This window comes from Rhineura floridana, chromosome 9, assembly GCF_030035675.1.
Source record: "Rhineura floridana isolate rRhiFlo1 chromosome 9, rRhiFlo1.hap2, whole genome shotgun sequence".
Classification (NCBI taxonomy): Eukaryota; Metazoa; Chordata; class Lepidosauria; order Squamata; family Rhineuridae; genus Rhineura; species Rhineura floridana.
The window spans coordinates 109678851-109694578 of NC_084488.1; the positions used below are offsets into that span (position 1 = coordinate 109678851).

General features: G+C 44.1%; 1 protein-coding gene across 1 annotated transcript in view; it reads left to right on the forward strand.

Moving 5' to 3' along the window:
- Positions 1–4951: 4951 nt before the first annotated feature.
- The window catches only part of PRKG2 (protein kinase cGMP-dependent 2), a 90843-nt gene continuing 80066 nt past the window's right edge, over positions 4952–15728 (forward strand). Inside the window, exons 1-2 of the mRNA XM_061583217.1 lie at positions 4952–5018; positions 10006–10536. Of these exons, the coding sequence (XP_061439201.1) occupies positions 10019–10536 (518 nt within the window). The 5' untranslated portion in view covers positions 4952–5018; positions 10006–10018. The remainder of the gene's footprint in view (positions 5019–10005; positions 10537–15728) is intronic.

Consider the following 15728-nt stretch of genomic DNA (forward strand, 5'->3'; position numbering starts at 1 on the left):
TTCTGTAATAATATTTTACAGGAAAAAAGTCACATCTCCTCCCCCATTGGAGGAATGGATCTGTTACACCTCCAGTCTGGATTTGTCTCTGAAATTAGTTTAGGACTGTAAGCTGATCCACACTTACATTACATGAGAGCAACCCCCACTGAACTCAATGGGACCTGCTCTTGATTTGGTTGACTGCTTTGTGTTTTGTACCCTGCCCTGATACCTGGTACTCCTCTAGGATGCACACCTTAACGTGGTGAGGGGGTTTGAGAATGTTGAAGAAGCTGAGAGCAATGCTGTCAGGAGTCTAGACCAAAAGGCTAGATTCCTAGCAGGGGCACCCAAGGCAGAATGGTCAAAGCTGAGACACCAGACTAAGATGCAGCCAAACTCAGAGGAAGGCAATGGTAAACCACCTCTGAATACCTCTTACCTTGAAAACCCTATGAACAGAGTATCCAAAATGCAACACGAGATAGTGCTGGAAGATGAGACCCCCAGGTCAGAAGGCACTCACCGAGCTACTGGGGAAGAAAAAAGGACGAGTAGCGCTGTGACTAATGACGCCACTGGGTCAAAGCCGAAAGGAAGCCCAGAGGCTGATGCACTCAGATACGAAAGGAGAGTCTGGAGTTGTACGACGTACACAATAGGAACTTGGAATGCGAGAAGGATGAATCAGGGAAAGTTAGAAATTGCCAAGCAAGAAATGGAATGCATCAACATTACAATACTTGGTGTGAGTGAATTAAAATAGATGGGAATGGGAAACTTTAAATCAGGCAACCACAAAATATTTTATGCAGGAAATGAGAAATTAAGAAGAAACGGGGTTGCTTTAATAGTGAGAAGTGATGTAGCAAAAGCAATTTGGAGCTATAATGCAAGGTCTGAGCGAGTGATATCGATGAGATTAAATGGGAAAACTATTAACATAACCATCACCCAAGTCTACAGTCCAACGGCGAACACAGAATAAGAGGAATTGGAGAGATTTTACACAGAAGTTCAGGAAGAAATTGATCACATATAAAAACAATATATTCTGATAATCATGGGGGACTGGAATGCAAAAGTATGGAACAGAGAAGAACTAGGAAATGTGGGGAAATGGGGCTTGGAGATAGAAATGAAGCAGGAGAAAGACTTGTTGAATTCTGTGAAGCCAATAATTTGTTTCTTGCAAATACATTTTTTGAGCAACTGAAAAGATGACTGTACATCAAATGGTCAATATAGGAATCGAACTGATTATATAATAGGTAGCAGAAGATGGAGAAGTTCCATACTTTGTGCGAAAACAATACCAGGAGCAGACTGCGGTACAGATCATGAACTGGTCCTATCGAAAATCAGAGTAAAGCTAAAGAACAACAACAAAGCAATCATAATGCCAAAATACAATTTAAATAACATCCCAGAAGAATATAAAGATCAAGTAAGGAACAGATTTGAGGCTTTAAACTTAGTTGACAGAGAACCAGAAGAACTATGGATTGAAGTCAGAGACATTATCAAGGAAGAATGCAAAAAGATAATACCTCTAGTTAAAAAGAGAGAAAGAACTGAATGGATGACTGACAAAACTCTTAAAATGGTTAAAGAAAGAGGAAAGCAAAAGGAGATAGAAACACAGTCAGAACCCTAAATGCAATAATACAGTGACTAGTACATAGGGACAAAGAGAACTATTATAATAGTTATTGTATAGAAATAGAAGAGGACAACAAAAAGGTAGAATAAGAGCCCTATTCCAAAAGATTAGAGAAATGAAAGGGAAATTTAAACCAAGAGTAGGGATGTTGAATAATCAACAGGGGAACACACTGACTGATCAAGATGAAATAAAATGAAGATGGAAGCAATACACTGAAGAACTCTATAAAAGAGATGCCAGGATGACAGATTCATTCACGGAGGAACCATATGATGAAGAACCAGAAATTTTAGAATGTGAGGTGAAAGCTGCTAAAATATTTGGAAGAAACAAATCACAAGGAACAGATGGCATACCAATAGAGTTGCTGAGACTGAATCTGTTCAAATTTTGACAAAACTTTGTCAACAAATATAGAAAACTGAACAATGGCCCACTGACTAGAAGTGTTCAATATACATCTCCATTCCAAAGAAAGGGGATCCCAGGGAATGCAGAAATTATAGAACTATTACCTTAATATTCCATGCAATTAGAGTAATGCTCAAGATTCTACAACAAAGGCTCTTACCATATATGGAATGAGAAATGCCAGATGTCCTAGCTGGATTTAGAAAGGGAAGAGGTACCAGAGATCATATCGCAAACTCACATTGGATAATGGAACAGATCAAGGAATTTCAGAAGAAAATCACCCTGTGCTTTATCAATTACAGCAAAGCCTTTGATTGTGTACATCATGAAAAACTATGGAATGCTTTAAAAGAAATGGGGGTGCCACAGCATCTGATTATGCTGATGCACAACCTATACTTTGGACAAGAGGCTACTGTAAGGACAGAATACGGAGAAACCAATTGGTTCCCAGTCAGAAAGGGTGTGAGACTATGGTGTATTTTATCACCCTATTTGTTTAATCTATATGTAGAACATATCATATGGAAAGCAGGATTGGACCAAGATGAAGGAGGTGTGAAAACTGGAGGGAGAAATATCAATAATTTAAGATATGCAGACAATACCATACTATTAGCAGAAACCAGTAATGATTTGAAATGAATGTTGATGAAAGTTAAAGAGGAAAGCACAAAAGCAGGGCTACAGTAATGACAAGAGAAGATCTATGTAACTTTAAAGTTGACAATGAGGACATTGAACTTGTCAAGGATTATCAATATCTCGGCACAGTCATTAACCCAAATGGACACAATAGTCAATAAATCAGAAGAAGGCTAGGACTGGGGAGGGCAGCTATTAGAGAACTAAAAAAGGTCCTCAAATCCAAAGATGTATCACTGAACACTAAAGTCAGGATCATTCAGACCATGATATTCCCGATCTCTATGTATGGATGTGAAAGTTGGACAGTGAAAAAAGTGGATAAGAGAAAAATCAACTCATTTGAAATGTGGTGTTGGAGGAGCACTTTGCAGATACCATGGACCATGAAAAAGACAAATAACTGGGTGTTAGAACAAATTAAACCAGAACTGTCATTAGAAGGTAAAATGATGAAACTGAGGTTATCATACTTTGGACACACAATGAGAAGACATGATTTAGTAGAAAAGGCAATAATGCTTGGGGAAAACAGAAGGGAGTAGAAAAAGAGGAAGGCCAAACAAGAGATGGATTCCATAAAGGAAGCCACAGACCTGAATTTACAAGATCGGAACAGGGTGGTTCACGACAGATGCTATTGGAGGTGGCCGATTCATAGAGTCGCCATAAGTGGTAATCAACTTAACAAAAACAACCCTGCACTGGTATCTGAATTCACATAGGGTGGGTTATGAATATCTTTAATAAGTAAAATGATATAAAAGTATGCACTGGTTTGCACTGCATATCTCCTGGCATACACCCGAGTACTCAAGAAAGATAGCTTATAAATTACATGGCAATAAGAAACTACACTGTGATTTCTACCTTCCTGGGATCTCCTACAATATGAAATTAAATTTGGTGGTGGTTTTTAGAAAGCACAGAAAGCTGCCTTATGCTGTGTCAGGCCATTAGTCCATCTAGTTTAGTACAGAACAGCAGTGACTCTCCAAGGCCTGTCTGGAGGTGCTGAGGATTTTCTCCTTGCCTGTGAACTGCAATGAGGAAAGCTAAACCAAGAGAAAGTATCCCTTTGCTTCACGTGCTACATGAGCGATTCCAAATGCATTTCCATGAAGAAAACAACATGTAATCTATTTTACACATATATCACCATGCATGTTTGATCATGTCATGGAAAGTTCCGTATCTATTTTGTATGTTGCTTCATGCACAGAAGTCCCTTCTGGGTAGAAAAAAATATTATAATGTATGTACTCCTAACTAGAGGTACTTCATGCATCACAAACGTTGATGTACAATGTAGGGAAGTTATCCTACATTACATCCCCCCCATGTGTCCAATAAGATAAACACATTTATTTATTTATTACATTTCTACCCTGCCTTTCTTTTCATGATTGAAACCCAAGGCGGCTTACATATGGTTCCCGGGCAGTCTCCCATCCAGGACCATTTGTGTAATCAGGACAAGGTGCACAGAGGGTTCACCTGTTAATCCCAGGACCTGAATTCTGTAACATGTGAAATGACCCTTAAATGTCACAGGAGCCCTCTCTAGAGCTAGAGGGGCCACTCACGGCTGGGTCGCAGATGCGTGTTTATCACCCGACCAAGGCAACCTCGAGCATCTACCTGCATGGGTGAAAGGGGCCATCGCGGATGTAACTCCATAGGGCTCATACCCCCAAGGCTTTTCCTCCGAAGATGTCGGTCCATATATTCTACTGAAGGGAGCGTCTGGCCGCTTGATCTCTTCGGACTATGTGGCTTTATAAGAGGCGGGCGACAACCGAACGTGTGAACTGCCTAACATCAGGCTTTCTTTGAGGTGATGAAGCCTTTGAGGCGCCGGGTGTGTGAGTGAAACGACCTTAGCGGGGGTGCTGTGTCGGTGCCGGAGCATTCACACGCGCCAGTGCTCTCGGGCCGCGAAGCGTGTGTGAATCCCGCCGCTGGGCTCCTCCTTCTTTCTCGCGGTGCGCCGCCGCGCGCCCTCCAGGGAGTCGGCAACCGGGCACCTACTGCTGCCGCTGCCACCCAGCTTTGCGCGCGGGCCCGGGGGATACGAGCGGAGGGCAAGCGGCTGGGCTGGCACAGGCGGCGGCGGCGGCCGCTTGCTCCGTACCCTTCCCCCGCGCGAGGCAGGCAGCCTCTTGCAAGCAGCCGAGGCGACAGCCTCCGCCCGCCCGCCCGCCTCTCTTTCTCCCCGGGCCCCGCTGCTCTGGCCAAGGGGCCGACTCCGTCGCTGGAAAGGCAGAGGAAGGGAGCGGCGGGAGCGCTGGCCGGCCGCCCGAGCCGGCAGGTGAGTGCGCCGCAGCTGGCCCCGAGCGAGCCGCCGGGCTCTTCTTGGAGATGGGGCGGCGGGGCGGGAGGAAGAGCCCGGAGAGGGCAGAGTGGCGGGTGGGCTGCGGGTGCAGTAGCGTCCCAGAGGAAGCTGCCTTCTGCTCAGTGTTGCCTGCACTGTCTGGCAGCGGCTGGCCAGGTTTCAGGCAGGGAGATCTGCCAGCCCTACCTGGAGACACCGGGCTTGGATCGGGGACCTCCGCAGGCAGAACAGATGCTCTGCCACGGAACTCTGGCCTGTCCAGGATTTTTTTTGTTTCGTTTCGTTTTGTTTTTATATGAGGGGAGCAGGTAGGGAGAAATACCCATCAGTTTTGGAAGTGGTGTCTTGTGCCATTGTAATAGAATTCACAAGTATGACTGATACACACAAGCGCGCACACACATATCATTGTATTCTGCATTAATTAATCTGGGATTATTAACACTGCTAATGTGCGTTTGTTTTTTTTAAAAAGCAAGCCCACTTCATCTGAAGCATGCATCGATTGAAAGGAAGGAAGGGCACAAATCCCAGCTTTTAACAATGTTAATTGACCTGAGAGCATTATTATTATTATTATTATTATTATTATTATTATTATTATTATTATTATTATTATTATTATTATTATTTACTTTCAATTGACATTGACATTGCATGGCTCCAGCTGAAAGGGTTGCTGAAGGATATTCTGGGGGTAACCAGTCCGTGCCATCTAAGGCTGGGTAGGCACTCTGTGCGAGAGGCTGCTTCCCATCTGTGTGCAATGGGGAGAGGGGAGACTTCCTAACTAATGTTGGGCTTACAGTTGTCTACCTGGGAAGAGATTTGTGGGGAAAACTAGGGATTGCATGCTTCTGTGGAGTGTGACATCTTCAGACTCAAAAGTACACACAGCTTTTTATCAGGAGTCCAAAGTCTTTGTATTTCACCCGTGTTTGATATCGGTGGTAGGCTTTTACTGATGTAGAATGTAGTTAGCACCATTTCACACATCTAGGAGACGCTGTCTGAGCTAAACTGTGGCACCTCACCTCACTATCTGTGTATAAGTGCATAAGGGCTAGGATTTCAACTACAAAATGTGATATTTCCTAGATATGTTTCTTTTTTGAGGAAAGTGGCGGACAGCGTGAGAGTGGAGCATGTGTTTCTTCTAAGTATCAGTGCTGAGAATGTGTGTGTACATGCATGTGGCTTTCTTCCTTTCTGTTGGTATATAATGGGGAAATCAAGTTTATATAACATGTCTATATCCATGTATTAAATAACCACTGGTGGGAGCAGTTATAGTAGTTGTTCCATTCCAAAGATGTGCAGTAGAATGGAGCGAAGGAGTTCATGCATTTCTGTTCCTTCGGGGGATAGGGAGGAGGAGGAGGAGGAGATGGAGACCTGATGTGACTTGATTACACGCTGGCCCCTGTGTTGATTAATTAAATAGCATAGCAACGAAGGAGAGAGATGGAAGAGTTTTCAGAGCAACCCAATCCCTCTCTGTAGTCAATATCTCTGGTTTTTTTAGCTAGTTAGCATCACTGTGGAGATGTATGTGGTATGAAGCAGATCCATCTGGTAAAGTCCAAGGAGCCACTGGTTCTGCTTTTTCAAAGTTCTTTAGCATGTAAGCCCATGGCATGGATGGCAGAGTGTTGCATCTGGACCAGGGAGGCACAGGCTCAAATCCCCATTCAGCCATGAAGTTGACTAGAATTTGGGGCCATCCAATGAAGCTCAGTGGTGAAAGATTCAGGACAGGCAAAAGAAAGTATTACTTCACACAGCACATAGTTGCTATGGAATTTGCCCCTACAGGACATAGTAATGGCCATTTGGACAAATTCTTGGAGGATAAGGCTAAAGATGGTTGCTAGCCACTGTCGGAGGCAGTATGTCTCTCATTACCGGTTGCTGGGAATCACAATTGGGAAGAGCTATGTTGGACTCAGATCCTGCTTGCTGGCTTCCCATTGGCATCTGAATGGCCACAGTGAGAACAGGATGCAGGACTAGATGGGCCTTTGGCCTGATCCAGCAGAGCTCTTCTTACATTCTTATGGGCTGTCTTGGGCCAGTTGACCTAACCTTCTCATAGGGCTCTTTTGAGGATGAAGTGAGAGCCCTTATGCCTGTCAGCCAGAGCCTTTTGGGAATTTGAGATTGGAAAAACAAGAAACGGAGAAAACCAAAACTGGCAGATCCTTCCAACCCTACACTTTCCCCTCTTGCAGGCCTCCATAGCTCAGCATTCAGCGCACTTGCTAACAGGACCCATAGGATGCAGGCTTCCCAGGAGAAGCTTGGGTCCCAATGTGTTTCCCACCACGAGCATTCATAAAACTGCACTTGCATCAAGGTTTGTGCGAGGGAACCAACTCTTCTGAATGGAGGGGGATAAGAAAGAAAAAGCTTCACAGGAATAATGGCACAGTAGGCAATACCATCACTGGCTGGTAGTTCTGTGGGGAAGCAGGTTTCCATCTTCTTAGGAGACCCTGAGGGCACCTACCAAGGGCAAAGCCTAGCTTTTGGGTGTCCTGAGGGCCACAATAATTTTATTTATTTATTTATTATTTGATTTATATCCCGCCCTTCCTCCCAGCAGGAGCCCAGGGAAACAGGGAGAAGCGGTGCGATTAGAGGGAAACAGGAGAAGCGGTGGGATTGGGAGGGCTCTCCTGTGTCACAGAACAGCCCCTTTTCCATGCATCTGCTGGAGAAGGCAGGGGAGAAAGAGAGAGATGCTCTGTCTCCACTTTCTGAATGCCAGTTCCTGGAAAGCTCAGGAGAGGAGAGCGCTCTTGCACTCAGGTCCTGCTTGCAGGCTTCCTGTAGGCATCTGGCTGGTCACTGTGAGAAGAGGGTGCTGCCTCTTATGTTCTTGACAGCAGGCTGACCTTGTGTTCTTCAGTCATGAGAAGAACTTTGTGGCCTCCAAGAGGCCCTTCCTTCCGCACACAGAACCCAGGGCTCTCTTTTATATTGCCCAGTACTGAAACGTCCCTCTGTGAGAGCAGTAAAACAGCTCAGGTTTACCGTCCAAGGAAGTCCTCCCAAGTTTGTTCCCTGGCTGCAGATACCCAGGAGACGGCACGGCAGATGCTGTCCCCTGACCAGTGCCGAAGGGCAGTTGGCTTCTGTATGTGGAATGGGGGCAGGCAGGTGAGGCAGCACAACGTCTTGGCCCAGCCTTGTTTCTCCCAGTCTCTGAAAGGTGGACTGACCCTCCAGTTCCCCAGCCCTGAGCTGACTTTAGGCTGTATCTCCGCCTGCGTACATTTGTGAAAATCACTCCATGGTAGCGTGTGCCAAGGAGAGTCTCCTGAAAGAATAGCTTAGCCGCTGCTTCTGATTGAGCCAGGGGTGAAGGAATCCCTGCCCTTACTGGAGGGTGTTGCTGAACAGCAAGCAGGCCAGGATTGCACCTGGGAGGGGGCTAGCAGCAGCCAGCAAAGGCCAGTGCTGGCGGTTCCTGCTTCCCATCCACCCTTTGTACAATTTGTCGAATCACAAGACCTGAAAAACCAGAGGGCCATCCATGGGCATCCACTGTGGGGAGGGGGGAGCAGTTGACCCCTCTACTTAACCAAAATCCCCAGATTCTGCCCCCCCCAAATTGAGTAGATTTCTAGTATTTGTAAAACCTGAGATATGAGACAAAATGTACAGACAGTATTCTTCTCATTTTTTGTGAGAAATTAGCCTGTTCACCCCTTTCAGTGTTTGACACACACCCCTGGAAAAATTCCTGTGGGTACCCATGAGGCCATCCAGTCCAATCTTCTGTCCTGCCCAAAAGCAAGACTATTCACCACCCATACCCTGCATATCAATGCGGCCTACATTGTGCAAGCAGCAGAGAGTGCATCTGCCATAAAAAGTGCTTGTTTAGAAATATTACTCCAGGGGCCTTAAACAATAGACCAAAGCCACGCACGCTACAGTACCACTTATTATACGGTCCACATTAGGTAGGGCAGAAGAACAATCTGCTGACTATGTTTCTAACTGGATGACCAGTTTCCAGAATGAGGTTGGGATCCCTTGAGATCAGGAAATAACCTCAAGTGATACTTGGATTTCCTAAGTGGCAATTCACACCATCATTTTCATATGCTGTGTTCAGTGCAAGCTACCTTCCAGAGGACATGTCCATACTGTGAACAATAAATTGTTCAGTATTTGTCCGGCTTTATTCACCAAAAAACCAACAACACACATTCTCAAAAAATCTTTAAGACATATTGCTGTTTAAGACATGTTGCTGCAATGTGAAAACGCTGGACAATTCACAAGACAGCATGAGGAAAATCCACTTGGTGGGAAAAGTAGCAGCAGAAGAGCTGGAAGAACCCCTGGTAGCTTGATTATCTAGGACTCTCAAGTGTTTTTCAGCCCTATGTAGGTTTGGCAGCTCAATATTTGATGCGTGCAAGTTGTGCCTAATAATTTGAACTGATTTTCAAGTTCTCTCCTGTGAGATATATACATATATTTCTATGTAGATATAGATTTAAAAAAGTGTGATTTGGAATTAAATATTAAAAAATCCTGATACTTTTGGTACTTTTTCTAAACCACATCAGTAGCTTTCTTGCAGAAGAAAGGAGAAAATTTGTTTTTATTTTCTATTTCCCCCCTCTCACACTTCCAGTCTGACACCAACATTTCAGTTTTCATGTGTGAAGCTCTTTGATGTGTTCAACAACAGCAACAGGTTCCACAAGACACGAGTCTGAACACACAGTGTTGAACTTGAACGCACAGTGGCACATAAGCCGACACTTCCTGCTAGATGGATTTATAAAGGGATTTTTTAAAAAAATTATTGAGGTTTTCTTTCTGTGTAGTGAGAAAATCTGCTGGTCTTAGCATTCACCTTCCAAGTAAATAATGCTTTGATTGTTTGCTGCCATTATCACAGCAAGTTTTTGATGTGCTTTTTAAAATTTTCTTTGCTCAGGTTACCATTCCAAATGGGAAACGGCTCAGTGAAACCCAAGTACCTGAAAAGGCCAGACAGTCATGCGGGAAACTGCCCTTTTGCTTGCTCAGGTGGTAGCAAGTTTTTGAAAGACCCAACTTTGAACATCAGTACGATAACAGGTGCTGCAGAGATCCTGAGAAGCAAAGTTTGGGAGCTTGAAAGGGAACTGAAGAGGCAGGAGGAAGAGTTAAATGAGCGGAATTATCACATCATTGAGCTCCAGGAGCAGCTGGCCAAGCAAACCAGGACCATCGCAGACCTTACGGAAGAGCTCATGTGTAAATGCATCCAGCTGAACAAGCTGCAGGATGTCGTGGACACCCAGGGAGCGAATCCCTTCATATTTTCCCCACTTAAAGAAGCACCTAGGGCCAGCCAAACAGGCTGCAGCAACAGGAGGAGAGGGGCCAAGGAAGGCGTGTCTGCAGAACCAACGACCCGGACTTATGACCTGACTGAGCAGCCTCGGTTTTCCTTTGAAAAGGCAAGAGTCCGAAAGGCCTCAAGGTGAGAGAGTCTCACGGGCTGGTAATGCAGGCTAAAGGGCATGTTGCATTGTGACTGGGCAATTTGTCTGCATAGCACATAGCAATATGCATAGCTGGATGTGGTCTTCAGAGGCTGACCATCTCCTGCTGCTGCCGTAACGTATTGAGCCCGTTGTATTGTGCTTCCACTTCAGGTTGAAGCACTCTCCGTCAGCACAGTGGGAGGTGGCGCTGGCAGGGGAGCATTTACATGCAATACAGAAGGACAGCGTGGCGGTGACTGACTCGGTGTGCTACGACAGTCAGTTACAAAGGTCATTTTGCTTTTCAAGCAGCATCTGCGTGATAGCTATAAGAATACGGACTAGCACTGATGCTGTTTCTTCGGCTGCATACACACCATGCATGTAGAGCACGTGACGTTCCCCAAAGAATCCTGAGAACTGTAGTTTGTTAAGGGTGCTGGGAATTATAGCACTGTGGGAGGTAAGCTACTGTTCCCAGGATTCTTTGAGGAAAGTCATGTGCTTTAAATGTCTGCATTTGGGTGCCCATTTGTGGCTGTTTATATCTTTACTGGTGTGCCAATGAGCCACTGGTCTCCCACAAGGGTGGGGGGGCAGATGCAACTAGCAGCCAGATTTCATCTAGATCTGTGGGTCTCCTCCCTGTTCATCAGTGAGCAGCTGAAATGGGAAAGGGCTTTGATGTTGTCCAAAGCATGCAATTGCAGTTCCCTGCTCTGTAAGAAGATCTGCTGCAAGAAGGGGGGCTGTACGAGACTCTGCAAGATTGCACCGCTACGTGTCATGCTAATGGTTGGGCTTTCCCAGCTGGTGCGCACACTGTTTATATCAGGAGTAGCGCTGTGCATTGTTGTTTAGTTAAAATGTAGACCTTGACTGTGAGAGAATACCTTTTTTGTTCATGCTGCCACAGTGAAGCTATAATTCTTCAGAGTGCAGATTTAAAAGGAGCATCTTGTCTCTGAGGAATTTGTCTGTAGTTGGGCAAGAGGGAAAGGCAACTCAGGTGAAGGGAGAAGGGAAGAGAGAGCTTACATACCAGGCGTATGGACTGGTGCGCATGAGGTGACACCAGTCCTTACGAGTAGACTTCAGTACTCATAAACAGGAGTCCAAAATGGGGAGATGGTGGCTGCTGCTGTTTTTTGCATAATGCCCATTTGGAATTGGAGATGGAGGTGATGAGTTGTGTTTAGATGTGTCTGACACTTTGCGCTTTAATTCTGCTCTAGCTGGTGATGGTGGTGGTGCGTGTGTGTATGTTTGCCAATGGGATTTATGTATGGATTTGCAGTGTTAAATAATAGTGTTCTGTGTGCACAATAGACAATTTATTTCTAGCTGATGCCTATTGCTGAACAGAAACACAAAATATTATCCCAATCTTGTAAATATTGTTGCTCTTAGTGAGTGAGAATTGCCTTTATACAGTAGAGCAGGGGAGCTTTTGTAAACTGGGAGAGTTTATTATTTTCTTTGCAGACCCTCAATATGCCACAAATGACTACCGTGGGTCTGTTAGGGCCTACTGTCAGTTAAGATACACATTTTCTTCTTGCTTGTCTTTCCCTCCCACTGTGTCCTCCCCTCCTGTTCTTCTGCAACTTTTGTTCTTTAAGGATGCCTCCCCCTCTTGGGAAGTAATATCTTGGTTTCAATAGAATGACAGCACTAATAGCCTTTTCCATGCAGATTCGCACCATACATTTAGCGCACTATTGTACCGCTTTTAACAGTCACAGCTTCCTCCAAGGAATACTGGGAACAGTAGTTTATTAAGGATGCCGAGGGTTGTTAGGAGACCCTGTTCCCCTCACAGAGCTCCAATTGCCAGAGTTTGCTGGGAAGAGGGACTGACTGTTAAACCACTCTGGATATGAAATTGCCAGTGGGCATGTGAGAGCTCCAGAGCTAAACAAGTAGTTTTCCAGTTTCCTAACATTGCACCCTCTGGCATTTCCTTTGAATTAAAATAAAAGGGGAGTTATGGATCCCAGGAACTCAACTGTTAAGCATTTGAGATGCCTCACTTCTAATAACGGCTTACCTGTAGTGTGTAGCAAGAGAGAGAGTTGAAGTGCAGGGGTTAAATGCATAACAAAAGGCCAAGTACCAGTAGCTCAGTAGTGGAGCATCCGCTTTTCATGCAGAAGGTCCCAGGTAGGAGACCTCCAGGCAGGACTGGGAATGTACCTAATTTGAAACCCTGGAGAGATTCTGCCTGTCAGTGTAGACCAGAGATGGGGAATGTCAGGCCCAAGAGTCAAATGTGGCCCTCCAGGCCTCTCTGTCTGGCTGCAAGACTCTCTCTCCAGGCCACACATCCCTGGGGGAAAGGGCGGGATATAAATCTAATAAATAAACAAATAGAATCATAACATTGTAGAGTTGTAAGCGGCCTGTAAGGCCGTCGAGTCCAACCCCCTGCTCAGTGCAGGAATCAACGATAAAGCATACCTGACAGATGGCTGTCCAGCTGCCTCTTGAATGCTTCCAGTGTTGGAGAGCCCACCATCTCCTAAGGTATTTATTTATTATTTGATTTATATCCCGCCCTTCCTCCCCGAAGGAGCCCAGGGTGGCAAACAGAAGTGCTAAAAACACTTTAAAACATCATAAAAACAGATCTTAAAATACATTGAAACAAAACAACGTTAAAAACATATTTTTATAAAGAAGCTTTAAAAAATCTTTTAAAAAAGGGTTAAAAACATTATTTAAAAAACCGTATTAACAAGCAATTCTAACACAGACACAGGTATGGGATTTTTACCCCACTTGAGTATTTGTCCTTGAAGGAATGTGTTTTTTATTATTATTATTATTATTATTATTATTATTATTATTATTATTATTATTATTATTACTACTACTACTACTACTACTACTACTAACCTCCCTTCACCCAAAGGTACCAGGATGGGTTACAATAGTTTTAAAATACATCATTAAAAACAGTTAAAAAGAACCTAAAATCACAACAGCACAACAATAGAATGGGTCCTAAAAATATGCAGCTCAAGTGTTAAAGGCCTGGGTAAAGAGGTGCATCTTCAGCATTCACTGAAAACTGTCAACAGTTCCCAGAGTTTGCCAGATGCACTTCTTTGGGAAGGAAGCTTAGGGGCTGTCACAGAGAATGCTCTGTCCTGGGCCACCCCCCCCCCCAGGCTCCCGAGGGCAGTGGAACTACCAAAAAGGTCCCCTCTGCTGATTTCAAGACCCGAGAGGGTCTGTAGGGAAGGAAGCTGTCTGTCAGATATTTGGGATTTATGTCATTTAGAGCTTTAAGCACTAATGTGATCACCTTGAATTGGGCCCAGAAATAAACTGGCAACCGATGCTTCTTGCTTGCCTAGATGGAGAAGGAAGAGGGATATGTGGGTAAATTAACATTTGTTGCTCCAAGTACTTTTGCGCCTGGCCCCACCCACCATTAGCATGTGGCCTCCAGAAGGTTGCCTAGAAGGGAGCACAGCCCTCAGGTTGAAAAAGGTTTCTCACCTTTGTATGTGGCTAGAGGAGCCCATGGTCTGACTTGGTATAAGGCAGCTTCCTATGCCCGGACTTACCCCTTGTTTCAAAGTGGCATGCCCCCGTCCTTGTAAATATGAAGAGTGGACTTATGAACATAAAGAGAACCTTGAAATCCACCAGATGTCAGAGGAGCTGCAGCCGTCACTATAACCGTGCAAAATACCCATAGGCATTTCTGACTTTTTCCATTTGCTCTGGTATTGATTGACCTCTACACTTCGCAAGTTGTGACCTCTCTCAGATGCTCACTCGTTCCTTCTGTCGCATGTTCCAATATAATTAAGCATAAGTTTATAAAAAGTATAAATCTGTACTTGAAGAACTATGAAAGGATCTGTTTTCCTTCTTTGATCTATATGTTTGCCATGGGATGTTTGCTAAATATATTTATTATATTATTTATATTTATTATAGACATTTTTTTCTGACACAAATTCTTGAATTTTTATTATTTTTATCCAATAAACAACATACACAAAAAATCACTAGCGCCCCAATCCTAAACACGTTTCTTGGTTATTTAGATTCCTGCACTGAGCAGGGGGTTGGACTCAATGACCTTCCAACTTTACTATTATATGCTTCTATGTGATTTGTCCCATTTATTTCAGTGGGATATATTTCCAAATAATGTGTTTGAAAATTTGAGTAATAATGCAATCCAATAGTTTTCCCCAAAAAAATTTTTCTGGTTTTTTCCCACGCCTTCACAGCTCTACTCCCACATGTTCTCCATACAGAAAGCCACAGCTCCCACCATCCCTGATTTGCTCCCGCAAGAGACAGTGATGGCCATCAACTTGGATGGATTTAAAAGAGGATTAGATGAATTCATGGTGGCCTGATCCAGCAGGCTCTTTTTATGTTCTTATGGCTGTTGGTCATGCTGGTTAGGGCTGATGGGAGTTGTAGTTCAACAACATCTGGAGCGCACCATGTTAGCTATCCTTGCCCTAGCATATCCAGTCATTGAGGATATTGGATAGTAGCACTAGGAAACTCAAGCAACCTTGGGTCAATCTATCTATCTGTTTGTCTGTCTGTCTATTATTTGATTTATATCCCGCCCTTCCTCCAGCAACTGTTGGTCAGAGTAGATGATGCTGAGCCAGGTAAACTGATGGCCCAACATGGTATAAGACATCTTTGTGTGTTCAGTAGCCCCATTTTTCTTCTTTGGTAAAAAAGGCAATTTATCAGTGAAGTCAGCACAAGTGAACAGCAAAACACAAAATGTAACCAGCAAGTTAGTTGCCTCCTTATGGGAGACGTGCCAAAATATTATATTGTAGAATTGGTGAGTTCATATTGAAGGGTAGATAAGAAATCTCAACAACAACAACAAATATATTAAATATATATTACAGAGCACATTTGTGCTTTGTGTTACTCATGTTAGCAACAATACAAGGAAAGAAAGCCAGGGTTTTCTAGAATAACTTGGAAGGAATTGCCTGGCACGGAAATTCAAAAATTATCTCAGAGGAGTCTATCCTTCAGACTATGGAATCTGTGTGGAAGAACACTTGTTATTTGTTGTTAATATTGGTCTCATAGGACCAGTGATGTGGGTTTCCTGGAAAAATGTAAATTGGAAATTTGAGGGGGGGCTATGCAAATCACTCTAATTCGCATAAAGTAGTTTGCA